At 45.4% G+C, this 17,540-nt stretch overlaps 1 protein-coding gene across 5 annotated transcripts in view; it reads right to left on the bottom strand.

The window, feature by feature from the left end:
• Positions 1 to 2,001: 2,001 nt before the first annotated feature.
• Positions 2,002 to 17,540, bottom strand: part of TNC (tenascin C) — a 64,803-nt gene continuing 49,264 nt past the window's right edge. For all 5 annotated transcript variants that reach the window (XM_087880011.1, XM_087880012.1, XM_087880013.1 and 2 more), the window contains 10 exons: positions 16,913 to 17,056; positions 14,101 to 14,220; positions 13,579 to 13,722; positions 11,804 to 11,934; positions 10,797 to 10,929; positions 7,861 to 8,012; positions 6,295 to 6,391; positions 4,711 to 4,872; positions 4,116 to 4,279; positions 2,002 to 3,007 (listed from right to left, as the gene is read on the bottom strand). In XM_087880011.1, coding sequence (XP_087736137.1) covers positions 2,897 to 3,007; positions 4,116 to 4,279; positions 4,711 to 4,872; positions 6,295 to 6,391; positions 7,861 to 8,012; positions 10,797 to 10,929; positions 11,804 to 11,934; positions 13,579 to 13,722; positions 14,101 to 14,220; positions 16,913 to 17,056 — 1,358 coding nt within the window. In that variant the 3' untranslated portion in view covers positions 2,002 to 2,896. The remainder of the gene's footprint in view (positions 3,008 to 4,115; positions 4,280 to 4,710; positions 4,873 to 6,294; positions 6,392 to 7,860; positions 8,013 to 10,796; positions 10,930 to 11,803; positions 11,935 to 13,578; positions 13,723 to 14,100; positions 14,221 to 16,912; positions 17,057 to 17,540) is intronic.

The following is a 17,540-nucleotide window of genomic DNA, read 5'->3' as shown; positions in this document are numbered from 1 at the left end:
GCAGAAATTTTGAGTAGTTCAGAGAACCGGCAAATACCACCTCTCGCTGGCCCCAGAGTTGGGTGGGAATGTACATTTTGCAATATCCTTCCCCCAGGAGTGGGGAGGTAATGGCGATTTTGCAGTATCCTTCCCCTGGAGTGGGGTGGGAATGGGGATTTTGCAATATCCTTCCCCTGGAGTGGGGTGGGAATGGGGATTTTGCAGTATCCTTCCCCTGGACTGGGGTGGGAATGGGGATTTTGCAATATCCTTCCCCTGGAGTGGGGTGGGAATGGGGATTTTGCAGTATCATCCCACTGCCACTCCCACCAAGCCACACTCACAGAACCGGTAAGGAATAATTTTGGATTTCATCACTACATCGGTTGTATTTCGAAGGGTGCCAAGCAGGGGTGAAATCCAGCAAGTTCTAACAGGTTCTGGAGAACTGGTAGCGGAAATTTTGAGCAGTTCGGAGAACCGGCAAATACCACCTCCGGCTGGCCCCAGAGTGGGGTGGGAATGGGGATTTTGCAATATCTTTTCCCCAGAAGTGGGGTGGGAATGGAGATTTTGCAGTATCCTTCCCCTGCCATGCCCACCAAACCAGACCACGCCCACCAAGCCACACCCACAGAACTGGTAGTAAAAAAAAATTCGGATTTCACCACTGGTGCTAAGTCATTTGAATGATTCACAATTCTTCTCCTTTTATGTGCCTTTCTGTCTTCTCCTTCCCGGCCAGCTTCTTGTTGTTTAAATCATCTCAGCCAAGAGTTTCCATGATGGTTAATCCGATCCATTACAGTTTCAACCCCACCCCCATTATATTGTTCTTTTCCAAATTCTGTAGGTTTCTTAGGATTTCAGCGAGGATTGAGGGCGTTTCATGCCATTTTATGAGATGAATACTGGGAAACTTTAGAGCTGGGCTATGCCTCTAAGGAAGGTTATCATTGTTTAAAGAACCCTGAGAAACAAGAGAAGAATCTGTGAACCTCTCACTGTGCTGCCCGCCTCAATTCTTTGTCCAACTAAGCCTTGCTTTACTGCCACCCCCTGTTAAAAAATTGTGTTGGAAAGGCAGAGGAAGACAAAGTAAACTCTGTAAGTTGGAAATAGTCCAACTTCTTCCAAATGGCAGTATGTAACTAATTCTTGTTCCCACCCCACCCCCTATTTCTCTTGGCTTTGTTTAGTTGGAGATAGGGAAAGAAAGAAAGAAAGAAAAAGAAAGAAAGAAAAAGAAAGAAAGAAAGAAAGAAAGAAAGAAAGAAAGAAAGGGGGAGGGAGGGAGGGAGGGAGGGAAGGAACAAAAGAACAAAAGAAGGAAGGAAGGAAGGAAAGAAAGAAAGAAGGAGAAAGGACAGAGGAAGGAAGGAAGGAAAGAATGTACGAAGAAGAAAGATGAGGGAGGGAGGACAGGAGGAAGGAAGGAAGGAAGGAAGGAGAAATAGGAGGGAAGGAGATAGGAAGGGAGAAAGGAAGGAGGGAAGGAAGGAAGGAGAAAGGAGGGAGGGAAGACAGGAGGAAGGAAGGAAGGAGAAAGAGAAGGAGGGAGGGAGAAAGGAAGGAAGGAAGGAACAAAGGAACAAAAGAAGGAAAGGGAGGGAGGGAGGGAAGGAATAAAGGAACAAAAGAAGGAAAGAAAGAAGGAAAGAAAGAGAAAGAGGATGGAGACGAAGGAAGGAAGGAAGGAAAGAAAGAATGTAGGAAGAAGAAAGATGAGGGAGGGAGGACAGGAGGAAGGAAAAGGAGAAAGAAGAGGGAAGGAAGGAAGAAGAAAGATGAGGGAGGGAAGGAAGGAGCCATAGCCCAAGAGAAAATTAAAGCTGTTGCTTTATGTCTAAGTGAAATCGGTGTTTTTGAATCAAAACTGATCTGCATCCATTTAATACACAATTACACAGACACCCAAAAGCCCACAATTGCACTCCTATTCCGACACAACCCTGGCTTTGCACACAAAGAGTACAGCCCTGGGGAGGTTAAAAAAAAAATCCAAACCAGAAATGTCTATAAAAGTAAACTTGTGCTTTTATTTATTAATTAAAAAAAAAAATTACAATCAGACACCGTCCCGTTGGGTTTCAGAAAGCATGGGCTTCTATTTTTTTTTTTATTTTTTTTTACAAAATGACACAAATTTAGCTTATTATTATAATCTTCCTTTCCCTCCCCCCCACATCATTTATATTAATAATATTAATTTTTAGGCTGAACTGTTTCCTCCTGTTTTCCCAGTACTGAGAAATGGATGGATGGACGGATGAAGGGATTGAGACGAAGAGAGATTCCAGAGTGTGAACTACTAATTTGGAATGGACACAAACACGATTATTATTATTATTATTATTATTATTTGTCTTTTGTTGTGGCTGGTTTGTTAAGCGAAGAGAAGGAAAAAAAAAAGAGAGAAGTCCTTCCATTCTTGCAGTTCCTCTGAGCCACCCAGGAAAGTTTCAAGTCAACAAAAGCCCTCTGATAGAGAGAGAGAAGGGGAAAAAAACCTATATAGAAATCCTTCCCTCCTTCCCTCCCCTTCCAAGATTATCTTCTTTGGTGCAAAGAAAGCCATCTATGGACAAGGAAACAAAAAAAAAATGCTCCACTGAGCATGCTACGTTTTGAATAAGGCTTTCCCAGCCCCATCCCACCCCACAAAAAAGAAATAAAAATAGAAACTGGTCAAAAAGAGCCAAGGTGGGCTCTCACACAACACAGATACTTTGGTACACATTTCCAGCTTTGTCGCCAATCTCTCTATCTCTCTCTCTCTTCTCAATTTTTCTGGGGTGAGTGGGGAGAAAAGCTCGTTTTTTATTATTATTATTATTTCCCACCCTTTTGTTCCGTTTTTCTCGGTCAATGCCAAAAGAAAAAAAAAGGAAAAAAAAAAAAAAGGAGAGATCCTTTACGCTCTCTTCTGCCTTCCTTCCAAATTCCTAAAATTGGAAGGCCGTAGCTTCATCTCCGCAAATGGAATGGAATGCTCGTGGCCTTTCCAGTGGAACCAGTTGATTCCCTGCAAAATAGAAAAGCGGTAAGGTGAGGTCGGAGTTAGGGATGGGTCGATCAGACCAGCATCATGGTGTGGAGGGTAATGGGACAACTTGCCACAGCCAACTTGCTGCAGCCAACTCGCCATGGCCAACTCGCCATGGCCAACTCATCATGGCCAACTCATCATGGCCAACTGACCATGGCCAATTCACCATGGCCAACTCATCATGGCCAACTCATCATGGCCAATTCACCATGGCCAACAAAAGCGCGTATAGTCAAGGCTCTGGAGGCTGGGGAGTGTTGTGGCTCCGTTGCCTGAGCCTGGGCTATCGACAGATGCAGACTCTGAGAGTGAGGGAGAGGAGTTGGCAAGACCTCCCTCTCCAGGACCCTCCTCTCTGGCAATGCCTCCGGAGGACACTGAAGGCCAAGAGATAGGCCCAGAGCCAAGCACGTCCCCGCAGCCACAGGTGGACAGTGATGAAGGAGATAAGTGCTGGCTGGATCCTCGGCAGCGGCGCAGGGAGAAGCGTGCGCAGCAGAGGGGAAGGCGTGCCAGAGATTAGCTGAGTCACTGGACCACACCCCACAGGGTATAAATGTGGGTGTGGTGGCCGGTTCAGTTTGTGACGAACAAAAACTAGAAATAATCCATGATCTCTGCATTACTGGACTTCTGCCTGCCTTGTCGGACTGCATTTGGACAAATCCTTGTATTGCTGAAACTTTGCCTGCTTTATCGGAATGCTTGCAGTCTTATCTTTGTTTTGTGTGAGTAAAGTCTGAATTGGCAGCTAGCCACTGGGTTGCTGCCAGCTTTATCTGCAAAGACTTTGTTGTGTGGCTTATTAACTCTGGGCCGTCTGTGGGGATGCGTGTGTGGGAAGGGGACAGAACAGGGAGACAGAAAAATGGGCCTTCTTTCCCCCAACTCCCGAGGCTCTCCGGAGGCAGGAAACAGCCTGTTTCCCTACTTCTGGTGGGCCCAGAAGGCCCAAAAATCAGCTGGCCAGCACACGCATGCGCACCAGAGCTGAGCTCGTGTGCCCACCAATATGGCGTGCCATAGGTTCACCATCACGGTTCTAGGATAATGGATGCACATGGGCTCATCCAGAACAACTTACCTGGCTGTGACTGTTGTCTCCGTACCGACCCATAAGGTTGACTCGGTGGCAGTTTCTGTACCAGAACGCCCCTTTGTATGATAAGGCACAATTTGTGATGGCGGAGTCATTGTCCTTGTCAAAGGTGGAGAACGCCCGTCCGTTGTGGTAACTCATGGATTCACCTGTATGATGGGAAGAGGAGAATATTTTTGACACACAAATAAGGATAATCATATAGTTATGGAGATTATTATGGCTACTAGGTCACGGAGCAATAAGCTGACTTTGTATAAATATACAAAAGTATGAAGGCTATTGCTTAACGCACTGTAAGCCGCCCTGAGTCTCTGGAGAAGAGCGGCATATAAATCAAATTTTTTAAAAAAGTTTCCTCTGTTCCTCTGTCTCGCTGATGTCCTACTCTGGAGGCTCCGGAGTCAGCGCATCACTCCCAGATGGCCCTGGCCCCCTTTCTGCCTCCGACGCAGAGCCTTCATCCAGGCCTTCCCCAGACTCCAGGACTGGCCCATGTTCCTCCCCAGCCTCCTCACTGTCCGCAGGCTGCTGGCAGACCATAACACCTTCTTTTCACAAAACAAACAGAAAAACCGACCTGCATTACCACTGTAGCCATCTACTTTCAGTCGATAGCGTGTCCTGGCATCCCCAACGCTGAACTTGTTGTAGAGAGCATACGCAGTCTCTCCGCGATCGCGCAGATCCACCCTCAGCTCATACAGGCCTTGGGAAGTGATTTTGTGAAGCTTGTCCAGTCCTGCAAAAACAACAACAAAAAAAAGCTGTCAATTAAATAGTTGGATTGTCTGATAGTGTCAGAATTTTCATGACTGGAAAGACATGGTAACAAGGTCAGCCAATTGGGAGCTGAGACAGATTGGAGCCAGCGCGTGTCTTAGTCTGCAGCTTCTGATTCTGTGCAGAGAATTGAAACTGAAACTATTCAGAGTGACTGTGTGTTAAGTTCTGAGCTGTGAAGCTGTGTGTGTGAACTTGTCCGCAGATCTGAGCTGAAATGAAACTGTGAATCTGCTGTTGGTATTGTAAACTCACTTCGTGTACTGTATTATTGTGTATATAAAAAAGTTAATGAATCCTGCTGCATCAGTTTGTCTGTGTGTGCTTGTGGATTTGATTTTTTGCAAGAAACTCTGACAGATGGCCATTTTTGCATTACTTGTCTCCAACTCTAAGGTTTTTTTTTTTTTTTTAGGAAAACACACGTTTGAATTCAAACATTCATCTGTCGGGTTATTTTTTTTTAAATGAGCATTCAAAATCTGCAACAGAATGGCCTCTCCATCGCAAATCTCTGTGGATGAATTGCACGCACAAAAAAGCGGCAAAATCATTTTTGTGTTTAAGTTGGTGGAGCATCATATCTAACAATCGGATCTCTGTCCGTTGACCTTCCTTGATTGAGAAAGACCAATTGAAGTTTTTTCCCATGTGTACGGAGTCCACCAATGATTTGGACAGCATGTGTTATGGGTTCTAGTCTGCATAGACACAGGTCGGAAATGAGTGAAACTGTAATCCGAGGTATCTGCTCCCCACCCCCAGTTGGAAAGGCCGAGAATCAGAGATGGTATTCAGCCAGTTCGGATCGGTTTGCCTGAACTGGTAGCGGAAATCGTGGGTGGGCCTGCCCACCTGCCCCAGCTCTATGCCATCCTATTTAGGCACGTTTTTGAGGCTGGGTGCATGCGTGGAAGGCAGGCATGTGCACTAACAAGGCGTGTGCACACGGTAGTAACACAGGGGTGAAATCCAGCAGGTTCTAACAGGTTCTGGAGAACCGGTAGCGGAAATTTTGAGTAGTTTGGAGAACCGGTAAATACTACTTCTGGCTGGCCCCAGAGTGGGGTGGGAATGGAGATTTTGCAATATCCTTCCCCTGCCACGCCCACCAAGCCATGCCCACAGAACCAGTAGTGAAAAAGTTTGGATTTCACCCCTGTAATAACATAATGTGAAACTCACCGCTACCGAGAATGTGTCTTTGGAACCATATCTGGAAGACTTTACAAAGTACCGTAAGCTTGGGAGAAGTAGTAACACCATGGCAGGAAATCATATTTACCCTTCTAGTAAAGCATACAGGAGCTTGAAGTACTGCATATTCATTTAAAAGAACCAACAGATCTCGATTGACTCAATAAACTTCGTAGCCACCTACCTAGCCAGAATTCATTGTTGGGATCTCCAAAGCCATTCTCGTAAGTCCTCCAATTCTGGTAGAAGTTCACTTCGCCATTCTGCCTTCTTAAAAAGACCTGGGGAAATCCCAATGCAATCACGGTCATTTTAGAGGATTGTAAACGGGATCTGAACAGGATGCTGGCAAGTACGAGTTACCTAACCTTCCTTAATATGGGTTCTTAATAGAATAGAATAATAGAATAGAACGGAGTGGAGTGGAGTGGAATAAGAGAAGGAATCGAATGGAATGGAATAGGGAATAGAATGGAATGGAGATTAGATAGGAATAAAATGGGATGGAATCAGAGGTGAAATCTACTTACCTTCCTTACCAGTTCGGAAGTGCTCGCACACATGCGCATCACATGCACTCACAGACCCTCTGCGCATGTGCAAAACCTTCTGTGCATGCCCAGAGGGTAAAAAACAAATTACTTCCTGGTTAAAACCAGGAAGTAATGACACCCGGGCGGGTGGGTGAAGCCACGCGCCGCCATCGCTACCGGTTCTCCAAACCACCTGCCACATTCACTATCGGATCGCCCGATTCGGTCCAAACCGGGAGCATTTCACCCCTGGATGGAATGGGATGGAATAGAATGGAATGGAGCTGGAAGGGACCCTGGAGGTCTTCTGGTCCAGCCCAGGGGTGAAATGCTACCGGTTCAGACCGGTTCTCCTGAACCGGTAATAAAAAATGCTACTAGTTCGGGCGAATTGGTATTTCCGACGATCAGCTGGGAGACGGATCAGCTGTGACGTGCGATTGATATTAGCTAGAATCGTCAGATTTCCTGCTTTCTAGCTAATCTAAATTGTGTGACACAGTAGATTCCCCACCCCACCCCTCACTGTTCTATTTACCTTTTCAGACTCGGAAGGCTTCAAAATGTTCATTTTTTAGCCCTGCGTGGGCGCGCCTCAGGTGTGCATGCGTGCAAAGGAGGTTACCTGGCTCAGTGGCTAAGACACTGAGCTTGTCGATCAGGAATGTCGGCAGTTCGGCGGTTCGAATCCCTAGCACAGGGGGATTCCTGTGTGAGCAGGGGGTTGGACTAGATGACCTCCAAGGTCCCTTCCAACTTTTTTACTGTTAAAATGCGTTCTCAATAGCAGATTCACAGACCCGCTAGCAGACTTCATAGGATTTCACCCCTGGTCCAGCCCCTTGCGCAAGCAGGTGAACTTATACCATTTCAGACAAGTGGCCGACCAGTCTCTTCTTAAAAACCTCCAGGGACTATTTTTGCAGGGGAAATAGAGGACTATCATCCCCAGGAGAAATTGAGGCAAAGCACCCCAAGATATATTGGCAGGCTTCGGTGATCTGAAAATCCAACCCAACCTAAAGACTCTACTATATGGGTTTCATATAAAGAGAAGCTAAGGAATGGCAGGAGTAACTTCTGAAGCGTGGGAGAATCTTCTACCCTTTCTTAGGTTCTCCATGCACTGGTGCAAATCACACACACACACACACACACACACACACACAAAACACCTTTAAGAAGGGAAGAAAAAGCCAACGAGAGAAAATACGTACAATCCATCCGCCTCCGTCAGAATTCATGTCGCAGTACACTTCAACAGGCTGTGACTGATTGCCATAGAGATAGATGGTGTACAGTCCAGAAGCGATTTCCCCGTTCAGCAGAGCTTGGGAGCAGTCTTTGGGGTAAGGGTAGAGAAGCCCAGCTGCAGAGAAAGGAAGGGAATGTTGCAAAGAGGGAAACTTTTTTTTATTTTTATTTATTTTATTAAATTTCTATACCGCCCTTCTCCCGAAGGACTCAGAGCGGTGAACAGCCAGAAGATAAAACACAGAGATACAAAATTTAAAATAGATTAAAACGAATTAAATAATTGGGCTGAATTTTAAAATACCCCATAACAAATTAAAATTTGTATTTAAAATTTAAAAATTTAAATTTAAAAGAGGAGAAGATTTAGGCATCATCTTCCTCCTCCTTCCTTCTTCCTCTTCCTCTTCTTCCATCTCCCTCCCTCCCTCCTCCTCCTTCTGCTTTTGCTTTTCCTTCTTTTTCTTTCTTCTCCTTCCTCTTCCTCTTCTTCCATCTCCCTCCCTTGTTCCCTCCCCCTGCTTCTACTTCTCCTTTTTTCTTCTTCCTCTTCCTCTTCCTCCAACTCCCTCTCCCTCCTCCTCCTCCTCCTCCTCCTCCTTTTCCTTCTCCTTCTCCCCCTCCTCCTCCTCCCTATTGACATTCTTGGTCTCTTCCCTCTCTTCACACAGTCTTTGCATTACAACCATTAGGATGTGTTTTTTTTTAAAAAAAAAAAGAAAGCTAGACATGGGGGCTGCGGTTCAAACATGGGTGTGTGTATGGAAAGCTGTTCTATCCCTCCCTGGTTATTTTAATTTCTTTGACTCTTCTCCAAGCATCTTCTGGCCCATTATGAAACGGCCTCATTATGCATCGTTGTCCTTTTGCAAAACCCTGACCTATCATTCCAGGCCTATGCCAATGGGGAAATGGGAGGATTGTGCTTTGCATAATGTCTGCCTCTGTCTCCCACGGGCACAAAATCAGGCTCCCTGTGCAACACAATTGTCATAGAAAAGAAGGAATTGCGTTCTATCGCACCCCACTCATTCAGAGGCTGCCGAGACGCTTTTGAAAAGCAAATTTCATTTCAGCTCATCGTTTTCTATCTCCTCCCTTCCTTTTTTTTTTAAAAAAAAAATTATCCTCCACCCACCCCAAACAGAATTTCCCTCTACAGATAGTCCTCGACTTCTGACCACAATTGAGCCCCAAAGTTCTGTTGCTAAGGGAGACAGTTAAGCGAGTTTTGCCCTATTTTATGACTTTTCTGGCCACCGTGGATAAACGAATTACTGCGGTTGTTTAATTAGTAACAGGGTTGTTAAGTGAATCTGGCTTCTTCCATTGACCCCATTGCTCGCTGGAAGGTCGCAAAAGGGGAATCACGTGACCTCCCCAGGATATGGCAACCGTCATGAATACGAACCGGTTGCCCAAGCATCTCAGTTTTGATCCTATGACTGTGGGGGGATGCTTCAACCATCGTGAAAAAAATTGACATAATTCCCTTTTTTCAGTACCGTGGTAACTCCAGTCGGTCACTAAATGAAAGGTCATGTTGTGGCCTGCCAGTGGAGCTGGCGGCAGATTCGGACAGTGAGGAGGTTGGGGAGGAACGTGGGCCAGTCCTGGAGTCTGATGAAGGCTCTGCGTCAGAGGCAGAGATGGGGCCAGGGCCGTCTGACAGTTATCAGCTACCTTCGGAATTGGAGAAAAGTGGGGCAGAAGAATAGCTGGAGCCTGTTCCCGATGTGCGCATGCACAGAGCTGTCAGGAGAAGGGAGCAGCTAAGGAACAAGGGTCAACTCTTGACCCTTATAAAGGAGCCTGAGTGGCATAGGAGGTTAATGCCTCCTAAGGCAGCATTTAACATCCAGCTGCCTGCAATTACTGCGAGTTCAATTCTCACCAGGCTCAAGGTCGACTCAGCCTTCCATCCTTTCTAAGGTGGGTAAATTGAGGACCCAGTTTGTGGGGGCAATAAGCTGACTTTGTATAAATAAACAAAAGTATGAAGGCTATTGCTTAACGCATTGTAAGTCGCCCTGAGTCTCCGGAGAAGGGCGGCATATAAATCAAATTAAAATAAAAAATAAATAAAAAAAAACCTCGGGAGTAAAGGCACAAGGAGATGCTGAATGGCCCCTCCTATAGGGAACAAATAGGAGCAAAAGGGGAGTGGTGTTTGCAGGAGACAATTAGTTCTTTTATTAGTGGGAAGATTTCCTTATCTGAGTTGGCGCCTCACAGAGACTCCTTGCCACGTACGTCACTGTACAGCATTGCACCTGGAAGCTATCAGCCTGGCAACTCTCCAAGATCTGTGGTTGCAATTCACCCTTGAAAGACTGTTTGCCGGGACTTTGCTGGATGCGAATGCTAGGAATTCACATTAGCCAAATAAAAAGGGGATGGGTTTTTTTTTCGGGAGAAGGAGTCTGTTTCGCAATTTGGTGAAGCCTAGGTCCGAACAGGTCGTAAGTCAAGGACTACCCTGTTTCCCCCAAAATAAGACATCCCCTGATAATAAGCGCAATTGGGCTTTTGAGCACATGGCAATAAGGCCAAGCGTTTATTTCAGGGTTCAAAAAAATATAAGACAGGGTCTTATTTTCGGGAAAACACGGTATCTATCTATCTATCTATCTATCTATCTATCTATCTATCTATCTATCTACCTACCTACCTACCCTATTTCCCCCAAAATAAGACATCCCCTGATAATAAGCGCAATTGGGCTTTTGAGCGCATGGCAATAAGGCCAAGCGTTTATTTCAGGGTTCAAAAAAATATAAGACAGGGTCTTATTTTCGGAAAAACACGGTATCTTTCTTGGAAGCTCTGCCATTCCCCCATATAACTGGCATCGAAAAGAACGTGGATACGCCTTTCTTCGGAAACGCTCGTCCCTTACTTGTGGTGAACGTGGTTTGGATGAAGTTGCTTTTTAAAGTGTGGAGCAGGGCCTGCAGCTTTGCCGTGTACAATGTGGAGGAACTCAAGTCCACCAAGGTGTAAGAAGTCGATTCGGGACCCAGGACCACTTCCTGCCAGAGAAATAAAAGCAGAAGACAACAACAATAATAATAATAATAATAATTGAAGATGGAAGCTGGTTGAATACAGCAGTGGCCAAAATTGTTGAAACCTTTTGGGAAAAGTGTATTTTCTAAAACTAGCTAATAACAGTACTTTTTATTTTTTTTGGAGTAGTACCATAAAATTGTATATCAATGGAAAGATAATTTAATCAAGAATGTCATGCAATAACTTTCATGAAGGTTTTGCTGTTAGAATAGCAGTTACAGTATAAAGAAGAAAAGGGAAACACGTAGAAAAAAAATGAGATATACAAAAATGATCACCATAGAAAAAACGAGATATACAAAAATGATTGCCATGCCAGTTAATCCTTAGTTGGGTAACCTTTAGCATGAATTACAGCCTTATCTTTCCATGGAGTGAACCAAGTCTTTTAGTTCTGCAGATGTTACAATGTGAAACCAAGATTGCATGATGGCTTCTATTAACTGGGTTTTATTGCTGGGTCGCTTCTGACTAACAAGTTTCCTTAGTCAGCTCCATCGATTTTCAATTGGGTGAAGGTCTGGGCTCTTCCCAGGCCATTCCAGCAGTGGAATAGGATTATCTTTAAACTCCCAGAAATAAAAAGTGGTGTCATTAGCCATCAACCTTCAAAAATACAGTTGAGTTGAGTTTAATTTCCACTGCTTCCGTCCATGCTGCTTTTTCTTCACAACATTATGGAAGCATCGTTGTCTTCCATTTTGTCCCTTTACTTCCCAGTCCAGCCACCGGGAAATGGACATGTCAGGAGAAAGTCCTTTAAATGCCGCAGATAGAGCAGAGATGCTTCTGTGTGTAAGAGAGGACCAGTTCTGGACCTAAACACTTCCTTACCTTGATTTTGCCATCAGCGGATTCGTAGATCAGGAGGTAGCCTGTGATAGAGCCCTGGGGTGGCTTCCACGTGAGCAGGGCTGTTTCAAACTGGACATCAGAAGCAGTCAGAGATCTGGGAGCATCAGGACCTAATATTGTGAGACGGGTGACAGGAATCAGATTGATGGAACCCCATCAGCACAAATCTAGCTGGAAACAGGTCACCAAGATCTGGCGAACTAGAGATGACGTTTCAACCACATCCTTATCAATCCCCAAGAATGAAGAATGACATGTATAATTACTCAAATAGTTCCCTTTATTATTCTTCACCTACAGACAGAATCTTGCTAGACTAAAGCAACTATTTGCATAACTACAGATATACTCTGGGAATTGCTAAGGAGAAGCCATTTTAACCCTTCTTCCCATCAACCAAACTTTTCTCTTTGCTCTCTGGAAAGCAGTTCCTCCTTTCTGGGAATCCAGACTACATTCCACCACATCACTTACAGTTTTGCTATTGTGCTAAGGTCTTGCTAGTTTGACAGCCCCCCCCCTAAAATGTACAAGATGCCTGACCGCACTCTGCAATCTTTATGAAATATATTTCTTTCTAATGAAACTTAGGATGGATTTTTGTTAAGCATTCTAGGAAGCTTCGATTCAGGTCTGAAACTTCCTAAATGGGGTTTCATTCCATTTAAGACAAGACAAACCAAACTTTATTGTCGCTTTTTTTCTGTGAACACCCTGGCACACATTAAATAATGAAATTTTAATGCCTGCTCTTGAAAGAAAAATAAATATATAACCATGCACATACATATACATATCATCTCTCTCTCTCACTCTCAATCTATCTCAGTCCATCCATCCATCCATCTATCTCCCTCCCTACCCCCTACCCCTCCCTCCATCTCCTCCCTCCCTCCCTCCCTCCGTCTATCTATCTATCTATCTATCTATCTATCTATCTATCTATCTCCCTCCCTCTCTCCATCTATCTCCCTCCTCCTCCCTCCTTCCATCTCCCTCCCTCCATCTATCTCCATCCATCATCTATCTATCTATCTATCTATCTATCTATCTATCTATCTCCCTTCATCCCTCCCTCCATCTCCCTCCCTCCTTCCTGCTATCCCTCCCTCCCTCAATCTCTCTCCCTCCTCCCTCTCTCCCTCCCTCCATCTCCCTCCCTCCCTCCCTCCATCTATCTATCTCTATCATCTACCTATCATCCCTCCCTCCCTCCCTCCCTCCCTCCATCTCCATCCGTCTGTCTGTCTGTCTGTCTATCTATCTATCTATCTATCTATCTATCTATCTATCTATCTCGCTCCCTTCACCCCTCCCTCCATCTCCCTCCCTCCTTCCTGCTATCCCTCCCTCCCTCAATCTCCCTCCCTCCTCCCTCTCTCCCTCCCTCCCTCCATCTCCCTCCCTCCCTCCATCTATCTATCTCTATCATCTACCTATCATCCCTCCCTCCCTCCATCTCCATCCGTCTGTCTGTCTGTCTATTTATCTATCTATCTATCTATCTATCTATCTATCTATCTATCTATCTATCTATCTATCTATCTCACAGTCCATTTTGAATACATAGCGGAAAAAGAGTCTCGAGGGTTAACAAGGCTGATACTATATGGTACAAATTTGTATCTTCCTTTACTGTTTTGGGAGCTCCCCGAATAGCAGGCTGCTTTGGGAGACAGAAAACTGGATCAGATGTCATAATTTGATCCAGCTTCAGGGATCCCAGCAAATAAGACAAAACCCAGCCAGGTTACCTGTGATGAACTTGGTAGAGAGGACCTTGCTCCTCTGAGGGCCTTTGATGGCTTGAATCGTGAGGGTGTATTCAGTAGCTGGTCGAAGGCCAACGAGGTCATATTCCATGGTGTTGCCAGATACTCTCTGAGTCACTTCTGTCTCTAAATGACCGAGGAGGAGAAACATATGATAAATGAGCAAAGCATGGATTGCCGTTCTTCTTGCTTTGCTTATTTTAAGAGACATTCAATGCTTGTGGATGTTGACAAATTTCATGCTGGAATGATCTGTGGTGTGGAGAGTAGAGCTCTGGTAGACTCAGCGTGGTCTATCATCTGTAGAAGTTGGCATTGGAAAGTTGGGGGGGTTGAAGAGAGAGAGAGAGAGGGAGAGAGAAGGAAAGAGGGAGGAAGGGAGAGAGAGAGAAAGAGAAAGAGAAATATAAAGAAGGAAACAGAGAGAGAGAGAAAGACGGAGAGAGAGACAGAGAGTGGTGGACAGAGACTGGAATGTAGCTGCAGCTTTTCTCCAGAACTTACCTCCTTCTGCAATATAGGAAATCAGGTATTCGTCCACTGCTGCAAGGGCTGGTTGCCAAACAGCTAAAGCTTTGGAGTCTGTGATGTTTACGACCCTCAGTCCAGACGGACTATCCAATTCTAGAAAGAGAGCGACACCATTACAATAAACAACAACTCCCTGGTTGAGCGCATAGAACATACAATAAATAAGTCCCAGTAAAGGTGCTTTTTTTTTTTTTTTCAAGAGGCAACTGTCGGGTTTTCCTTTGAAGACATTTCGCTTCTCATCCAAGAAGCTTCCTCAGCTCTACAATAATAAGGTTTCCGATAAAGAAGACAGAAGGACCCACATAAAGGTAAAGGTTCCCCTCGCACATCTGTGCTAATCCTTCCCGACTCTAGGGGGCGGTACTCATCTCCGTTTCAAAGCCGAAGAGCCAGCGCTGTCCGAAGACGTCTCCGTGGTCATGTGGCCGGCATGACTCAATGCCAAAGGCGCACGGAGCGCCGTTACCTTCCCACCAGTGGTGGGTTTCAAATTTTTTTATTACTGGTTCTGTGGGTGTGGCTTGGTGGGCGTGGCATGGCTTGGTGGGCATGGCAAGGGAAGTATACTGTAAAATCTCCATTCCCACCCCACTCCAGGGGAAGGATACTGTAAAATCTCCATTCCCTCCCCAATACAGGGGAAGGTTACTGCAAAATCCCCATTTCCTCCCCAATACAGGGGAAGTTTACTGCAAAATCCCCATTTCCTCCCGGTCAGCTGGGGCTTGGGAGGCAGAGAATAGATGGGGGTGGGGACAGTCAGAATTTGTACTACTGGTTGTCCAAACTACTCAAAATTTCCGCTACCGGTTCTCCAGAACTGGTCAGAACCTGCTAAAACCCACCTCTGCTTCCCATCAAAGGTGGTCCCTATTTTTCTACTTGCATTTTTTACGTGCTTTCGAACTGCTATGTTGGCAGAAGCTGGGACAAGTCATGGGAGCTCACCCCGTTACGCAGCACTAAGGATTCGAACTACTGAACTGCCGACCTTTCGATCGACAAGCTCAGCATCTTAGCCACTGAGCCATTGCGTCCCTGGTGGGCTTTCTGGTTTTTCTTTGAAGACGATTCACTTCTCATCCAAGAAGCTTCTTCAGCTCTACAATAATAAGGTTTCCGATAAAGAAGACAGACAGAAGGGCCCATGTAGTCCCTCCTAAATTTCTTTCTTGGCTGCTCCCAGAATGTGCGAAGTTCAAGAAGGTGCAGTATGTGGACATGTAGTCCAAATTTAAAAAAAAATAAAGGAATGAGACAAGGGACTTTAAAAAAACATGTTAAACCGAAGCAGCCTGGCTTATTTTTCCTCGTAAAAAGAGGCCCTTGGCTTAAAAAAAGTTCAGCCTGAACTCATCAATCTGTCTTTGCAGGACAGCTCCTCTGTTTGTCTTTCCAACCCCAAGCCATTTCTTGGAGAAAACAAAACAGAGATTGGGGATGGCGTGGGAAGGGTTGAACAGAAGGCCAAAATCCAGTGGCGATTTTTCATCCTCTGCTCCCAGCTTCCTTGGTGCTCAATCAAAGGAGCTGTCATACTTCACTTTAAAGCCAGTGAAATCTCCGTCTGGTTTCACGCTGCATCAGTTTGGCAAGAGGGTTGAGTTATGGCCTCACCATTGCCAAGGGAACAGCTTACGGCTTAAACTATTCCACATCTGTGTTGCCGTCCACTCTCAAAGAGTTGTTGTGGCTCCGTTGCCTGAGCCTGGGCTATCGACAGATGCAGACTCTGAGAGTGAGGGAGAGGAATTGGCAAGGCCTCCCTCTCCAGGACCCTCCTCTCTGGCAATACCTCTGGAGGACACCGAAGGCCAAAAGATAGGCTCAGAGCCAAGCACGTCCCCGCAGCCACAGGTGGACAGCGACGAAGGAGATAAGTGCTGGCTGGACCCGCGACAGAGGCGCAGGGAGAAGCATGCGCAGCAGAGGGGAGGGCGTGCCAGAGATTAGCTGAGTCACTGGACCACACCCCACAGGGTATAAATGTGGGTGTGGTGGCCGGTTCAGGTTGTGATGAGCAAAAACTAGAAATAATCCATGATTTCTGCGTTACTGGACTTTGCCTGCTTTATCGGACTGCATTTGGACTAATCCTTGTATTGCTGAAACTTTGCCTGTTTTATCGGAATGCTGGCAGTCTAATCTTTGTTTTGTGTGAGTAAAGTCTGAATTGGCAGCTAGCCACTGGGTTGCTGCCAGGTTTATTTTCAAAGAATTTTGTCGTGTGGCTTATTAACTCCGGGCCGTCTGTGGGGGTGCGTGAGTGGAACGGGGACAGAACAAGAGTAACCCCTGTGCAAATGGATAGGAATGAAAAGTGTTGAACGTCGACATTTAAAGAGGGCAGAGAAGAGCAACAAAGATGGTTAGGGGACTGGAGGCTGCAGGAATTTTGCAGAATCCTTCCCCCAGGAGTGGAGAGGGAATGGGGATTTTGCAGTATCCTTCCCCTGGAGTGGGGTGGGAATGGAGATTTTGCAGTACCCTTCCCCTGCCATGCCCACCAAACCATGCCCACCAAGCCACACCACACCCACCAAACCAAGCCCACAGAACCAATAGTAAAAAAAAAAATTGGATTTCACCACAGGCTACAAACATATGAAGAAAGGATGCAGGAATTGGATATGTCTAATTTAATGAAAAGAAGGACTTAGAGGCTCCCTCCTCCTCCTCCTTTTTCTTCTCCTCTTTATCTTCCTCTCCCTCTACACAGACCCCACATTCCTTTGTAACACCGAAGATGGACAAATTGCACTCATTTCTTCCCTGTACGTACCTGTAAGCAGAGATCCAGAGACAGCATCACTTTCTTCAAATCCTTTGATAGCTATAACATTGACGATATATTTTATGCCAGGGATCAGATCTACTAGCTTGATTCTATTCCGGTTGCCATCCACGGTCAGAGTTTTGAGGTCATCTGGAATAGACGATGAATAAAACTTGTTAGTTTGGGCTTTCACAGAGGGGTATTTTTTTTTTTTTAAAAAAAATTCCTATCCTTCCAGTTGCGTGTAAACTTTAAAAAAAGGCAGGACAAAACAGAACCAACTTGCAACGGTTGCAGGAACTGGGCATGGATAGTCTAGTGAAGAAAAGGACCAGGGGAGACATGTGTCAGGGTGACAATTAATCCCATTCTGCTTTTGGGTAATCGCACCTTGATTTAGAGGATGAATCGAGGCTTTTCCTTGAAGTATACTTAAGAAAATAAACCCGAAGATATATCTTCTAAGAAAAACTCATTTATTTGTTATCAAGAAAATAAAACATCTCACTAGTCTAATTAGTTACATTTTGGCAAAGCTTTCCCAACCACCTCTTCTGGCCGGACCTCTTGGCAAGAGAACAAAGAAAGTTAGAAGAAAGGGAAGGAATGTAGACATGCGCAGTATCAGTTACTG

The sequence above is a fragment of the Pantherophis guttatus genome, chromosome 16, assembly GCF_059756535.1.
Source record: "Pantherophis guttatus breed Tessera chromosome 16, ASM5975653v1, whole genome shotgun sequence".
In the NCBI taxonomy this organism is placed as follows: domain Eukaryota; kingdom Metazoa; phylum Chordata; class Lepidosauria; order Squamata; family Colubridae; genus Pantherophis; species Pantherophis guttatus.
Note: the sequence above shows the minus strand (reverse complement) of the source record. Positions and strands in the feature narration are given on the sequence as shown.